The sequence below is a fragment of the Hydra viridissima genome, unplaced genomic scaffold (assembly GCF_058129835.1).
Source record: "Hydra viridissima isolate aposymbiotic clone 2 unplaced genomic scaffold, HvirCarnegie_v1 scaffold_9, whole genome shotgun sequence".
NCBI lineage: Eukaryota > Metazoa > Cnidaria > Hydrozoa > Anthoathecata > Hydridae > Hydra > Hydra viridissima.
Window position 1 is genome coordinate 11,237,978 of NW_028324308.1, and position 5,577 is coordinate 11,243,554.

Sequence of the window (5,577 nt, forward strand, 5' to 3'; positions counted from 1 at the left end):
GAAACCCAATACAATTACAGTTTGAGAAGTACACGTATGGCAGTTGAATGTTGTTTTGGTATATTAAAAAAACAATTTCCTTGTCTTAACATTCTCTAACGAACTAAATTACAAAATTCCATAGCCATAATTGTATCCTGTTTTGTGCTTCACAACATTGCCCTTCTAGAAAATGATCATTGGGAAGACAATGAAATACAAAATAGCAATCAAGAAGATGGCGCTGAAGCATTTACAAGAGATATTTATGGAGAAGCAAAAAGAAATCAAATTGTGGACCAATTTTTTTAAAAAATCTTTTTTGTGTGTCTGATTATAGATAAAAGTTATATTTGCAAATGTTTACACTGCATATTATTTCAAAAAAAAAAAATACATTTCAAATTAGTACTATATATCAAAAAACAATTTCACTAAGAAATAAATTAATAAATTAAAACATAAAATAAAAAACACCAGATCTGATGTCGTTTGAAAATAATTTTCCTCAATTAGAATAATTCTGTTGTGTTTTTTTTAATACTTATAACTGTGACAATTTTTTTTGGTAAATTTCCATTTTAATTTCATGTTCTTTTTGTTTGTATTGTTGCTTTTGCTGGAGTAAGTTTATTTTTATGTTAGCTATTTCTATTTATTTTTGCATTAGTTCTTTATCAAGTTCATGAATTTCATTATATTGCTTTTTTTCAATTTTTTTAGAGAGAGATATCTTTTTTAATGTTGAGTATTGTTCTTTTTCATGTGTTAATGAACCAGATGCTATCAAAGGCTCAGTAAAAGTTTTCTTTTCTGTTTCTATGATTGGCCCAATAGTATCAGAAGTCCTGTCTCCATATGTGATCTCCATTGAATCGTTCGGAATACCTATATATATAAATAATATATTTAAATGATGAAAAATGTGTGTATATATATATATATATATGTATATGTCTATATATATGTGTATATATATATATATATATATATATATATATATATATATATATATATATATATATATATATACAGCTGCGGACAAAACTACGTGAACGATTGCAAATAGTTTTTTTTTATGAAGTTTTCAATGTCTTAAAATAAGTTTATAGTTTAATACTATATATGGTTGGATAGAGCGTTTTTTGCTCTATAAGACTGTGTAAAGTGTATTCTCTAATAATTTGTTTAAAATTAAACATATCTAAATGTTCAAAAAGCATCAAATATTTTGCGCGACAAAACCACGTGAACGATTATACAAACGTAAAAGAATAATTTTACTAACATCAACAAATAATAGATTCTAAAAAAAAAACAAACATTAATATTTAGTTGCATAGCCTTTAGAATCGATAACGGCCTTGAACCGTCTTGGCACAGATTCTACAAGAGTTTCTAGTAACTGTTTTGGTAATGCCTCCCATTCATACTGTACGGCTCGAAAAAGTTCATCCGGTTTTTGAAATTTGCAACCTCCCAAGCGTCGCTCAACTTCAATCCATAAATTTTTGATTGGATTTAAGTCGGGAGATTGGGCAGGCCACTTCAAAACCACTATGCTATTATTTATGAGCCAATTTTTTACAGTCAAAGCTGTATGTTTAGGGTCATTATCATGTTGATAAACCCAATTGTGAGGCATTTTTTCTAAAGCGTGTGGCAACATTTGATTAGATAATATTTCCCTGTACTGTAGTTGGTCCATTATACCGTTTACACGGTACAACGGACCAATTCCAGCCCAGGAGAAACACCCCCAAACCATTATATTGCCACCCCCAAATTTTACAGTTCCTATTGTATACTCTTTTGCAAATCTTTTACCTACTGGACGCCTAACATAACTTCGACCGTCGCTGCAAACCATGTTAAATTTACTTTCATCCGACCACAAAACTGTTTTCCAATTTTCAACAGTCCAGTTTAAGTGATCTTTAGCGAACTGTAGGCGATCTTTGACGTGCCTGGGCTTAAGGAATGGTTTCTTTGCAGGTGTGCTTACGTTTTCCATGCCTGTTTGCAGACGAATTTCAGGGGCTGTCAAATGTGGATTCTCAAGAGATTTTCGCACAATTTTTCGATCAGTACTAAAAAATAAAATGTTAAACATTAAAATTAACATTAACATTATTAAGATTAAATATTAAAAAAAATAAAATTAAAGGAATATTACCGCTTATCCGTAATACGTGGACGACCACCTTTCTTAACGATCTTTTTGCTCTTTTCTCGGTGTATAATTTTATGTATTCCACCTTTTGACATCTTCGCATGAGCTGCAATTTGCCCAATGGACCATTTTTCTTCTTTGCGCAAACGCAAAACCAAGCTTTCAATTTTTGAATCAGTTTGACGAACCATTATAGTTTAATTTTTTTAATTTTTTGATGTTAAACAGAATAATCTTGAGAAATTTAAATGATTGTAAGTTCTTAGAATACCAAAACCACATGAACGATTTTTAAAAGCACTGATTTCGATGTGAATATAATATAATTTGCATCAAAAATGACGCTTTTATAAATCGTTCACGTGGTTTTGTCGCGCAAAATATTTGATGCTTTTTGAACATTTAGATATGTTTAATTTTAAACAAATTATTAGAGAATACACTTTACACAGTCTTATAGAGCAAAAAACGCTCTATCCAACCATATATAGTATTAAACTATAAACATATTTTAAGACATCGAAAATTTCATTAAAAAAAACTATTTGCAATCGTTCACGTAGTTTTGTCCGCAGCTGTATATATATATATATATATATATATATATATATATATATATATATATATATATAGTTTTAGAATTGAGAAAACCAAGTTTGTTTAAAATAATTAGTTTTGTCAGTATTTGTAAAAAACCTTAATTTTCATTAAAATTTAAGAAAAAAGATGAAATTAAAAAATAAAATATGAAATTAAAAAAATAAATAAATATATAGTATTAAAAAGAAATAAAATTAAAAAATAAAATAAAATTACATTGCAGTATAGCAACATCCCCAAATGGTGTCAAAATAGGATTCAATGACTTTGGTGGTAATATCTGCAGAACGCTTTCAATTTCCTGTGACGGAACAGGAGTTTGACTAGGACCTCCGCCAGTTTTGTTTAGCTCTTTTCTTTCACTAAAATCCAAAGAATTGGTTAGAAAAACCCCATATTATTAACTTTAAAGTAATATCGACAAGAAAACATGTTGTAAAAGTCTGACAGAGAGAAGTCCAGCACTGTATAAACTTTACTGGTAACCATACAGTTTGGACAAGAAAATCATTGTCCCACAATTCATATTTTAATAACATTTTTCATATATAATAACGTTTAAATAACGTTATTATATATGAAAAATGTATAAATAACGTTTGCTAAATGTACACAAGACTTCTTTTAGATGTCTAAAACATGTCTTATGTTTACTGGGTGTTTGCCTATAAAAATAATCTTTGTTTTTTTTCTTTATTTGGTACTTACAAATCAACGAATTGTTTTGCTTTTTGCTTTGAGTTCATCCAGCATTTCTTTAGTTCTTTTTGATCTCTTTTAGCTCCGATGCCTTGGCTGTTGAATAATTGCGTTATTTCTTCCCACAAAGATTTTTTTTTTTAAGGGAGACATTATCCGTTTTCTTTTCTTCGATGTCTTTGTAGTCTTTGATTATATTGATCAAAAGTGATTTTTCTTGCTGACTGAAAATTCGTCTTTTAGAATTCATTTTACAAATATTTACAAAGTAAGCAAAAAGTCTATAGTGGATATGCATTTTGAAATTTTTGTTCTTTAATATGATGAGCAATTCCGATCATAAATATTTACGACAAATTTTTCATTTTGATAAAAGGAAACAGAATAGGCAATAAACAAAAAAACAGACTATTATAACACATTTATTTGTTATCTTTTCCTTTTCACTGCTTTAAAGTTGTAAAAGTGTCATGATTAACTAAACTAATACCTGTAGTTAAATTGTAATTTATATTGTCATATAATTTATATATTGATCGTATATTATACAAATATCATTACACGAATTTGTTTCAGTAAAAGGTTTTTCCCGTAAAAAAAATCCATTGCCCCTATTGGTTGCGAAGTGCATTTTCCGATAAGCGCCCAGAATTCAACGCCTCGACTATTTTTCAAGTTCGACTTTCTCAAGCACGAACTTGAAATTTTCAAGTCTTGTTTACGCATTCGCTCAAGTCAATTTTTCAAGTCTGACTTGACAAAGTCGAACTTGAGATTTCAAGTCGAACTTGACTCAAGTTCGGTTTTTGCATTCCACCCTATTTATTATTTTTAGGTAAATATGCTGATGCAAGATGATACAAACCATATTGGTCATGTCGGAATCTAAATAAATGTAGAAGTTTACACGAATTTAACACATATTGACTAAATAAATTTTGTATTTATTTTGAGACATTAAACATAAAAAAAAGTAAAGCAGCCTTAAACTTTTTTGTAGAGTTCATAGAGTTTGTAGATTTTTTTTAGAGTTCTTTAAAATTTAAAACTTTTAGTTTAATTTTATCTTTTTACATTTGAGAACTAAAAAAGATGCTGTTAAGTCTCTATATTTATAGTGTTGTTTTTGCCGGCGACGAAAAATTGAATTATATGGAATTGAAATATCAGGAAACAATTTTTTTAGCAAGCAAATCTGATTCTAAAGCCATGCTGGAAAAGAAAATTGTATTTAATATTCAATTGTTGACCACTTAAAAAAAGTAGATTTTGTTTCAAGGATGCTTTATAAGACATTTTTCCAAGAAATTTTTCAATACCAGAAGCTTTCACACTTCCAATCTTCGATTTTATTGCTGTTAAACTTTTCAGCTCGAGCGCTCTGTCTTGCACTAAACTTCGACTCGACTTCAGAAAAAATTTAGTAATTAATACTTTTTGAAAAAAAAAGTATTAATTACTAACATTTACTTTATTTTACTAATAATTAAAAAAAAAGACCAAACTATCATTCTACATTACATATTAGAATGAGTGTCAGAAAACATTAAAGAAATTATTTATAGAAGAAGTTAATTTATTTTTTAATTGAAGGATTTCAAGTTATTTGCTTATATTTTGGTTACATTAAAGTAAAAGAAGGATTTTAGGCGAACTTAAAAAGAGCGCTTGTTTAAAATAAAACAATACAAAACTTTAATGTTTTTTTTCATTTTATGATTGCTGTCTGTTTAAAGTCAAAAACAGTTAGGTTTAACGAGATTCATATCGACTGCAAGCAAGTATGTAAACAAACAAAAGCAACTTCCTCCACAGTCCCCTGGAATGTTGTGCAAACAAAAATATTTAATCAAACTAAGATGTTGATTGCCTTTCATGTGAACTTAAATTCTCTAAAAGTATTTTCTATTTGATTGTAATTTTTATGTAAAACCCCTGTAACTTTTTGTTAAACTTCTGTTTTGTACAGTTGCTGTCCATCTTCAAAAGAATGTTTTTGAGGTTGTTATAATGATATGAAACATGCGTTTGTGAGTTCCGTACGTTCAAGCGTATAGAAACACAATACGCATGAACGTATTGAACCTAAAAAAAATTCTCCTGGGTGAGCCCTCCACTGAGGTAAT

The 5,577-nt window shown here is 28.6% G+C and overlaps 1 protein-coding gene across 1 annotated transcript; it reads right to left on the reverse strand.

Annotated features, from left to right (window-relative positions):
- Positions 1 to 331: 331 nt before the first annotated feature.
- Positions 332 to 4,272, reverse strand: LOC149884022 (uncharacterized). Its single transcript, XM_090097380.1, has 3 exons — positions 3,461 to 4,272; positions 2,969 to 3,114; positions 332 to 867 (listed from the first exon to the last, which is right to left on the reverse strand). The coding sequence occupies exons 1-3, from the start codon at positions 3,496 to 3,498 to the stop codon at positions 635 to 637; spliced, it is 417 nt and encodes a 138-aa protein (XP_089953506.1). The 5' UTR covers positions 3,499 to 4,272; the 3' UTR covers positions 332 to 634.
- Positions 4,273 to 5,577: the final 1,305 nt, after the last annotated feature.

What these genes read in the sequence shown, in the direction of transcription:
- LOC149884022 (XM_090097380.1), bottom strand. Translation starts at nt 3,498, where the DNA reads ATGAACTCAAAGCAAAAAGCAAAACAATTCGTTGATTT. An exon ending in GCAAAACAATTCGTTGATTT is followed by an intron (nt 3,115 to 3,460) that starts GTAAGTACCAAA and finishes TTTGGATTTTAG; the next exon opens with TGAAAGAAAAGAGCTAAACA. An exon ending in GGATGTTGCTATACTGCAAT is followed by an intron (nt 868 to 2,968) that starts GTAATTTTATTT and finishes TTATATATATAG; the next exon opens with GTATTCCGAACGATTCAATG.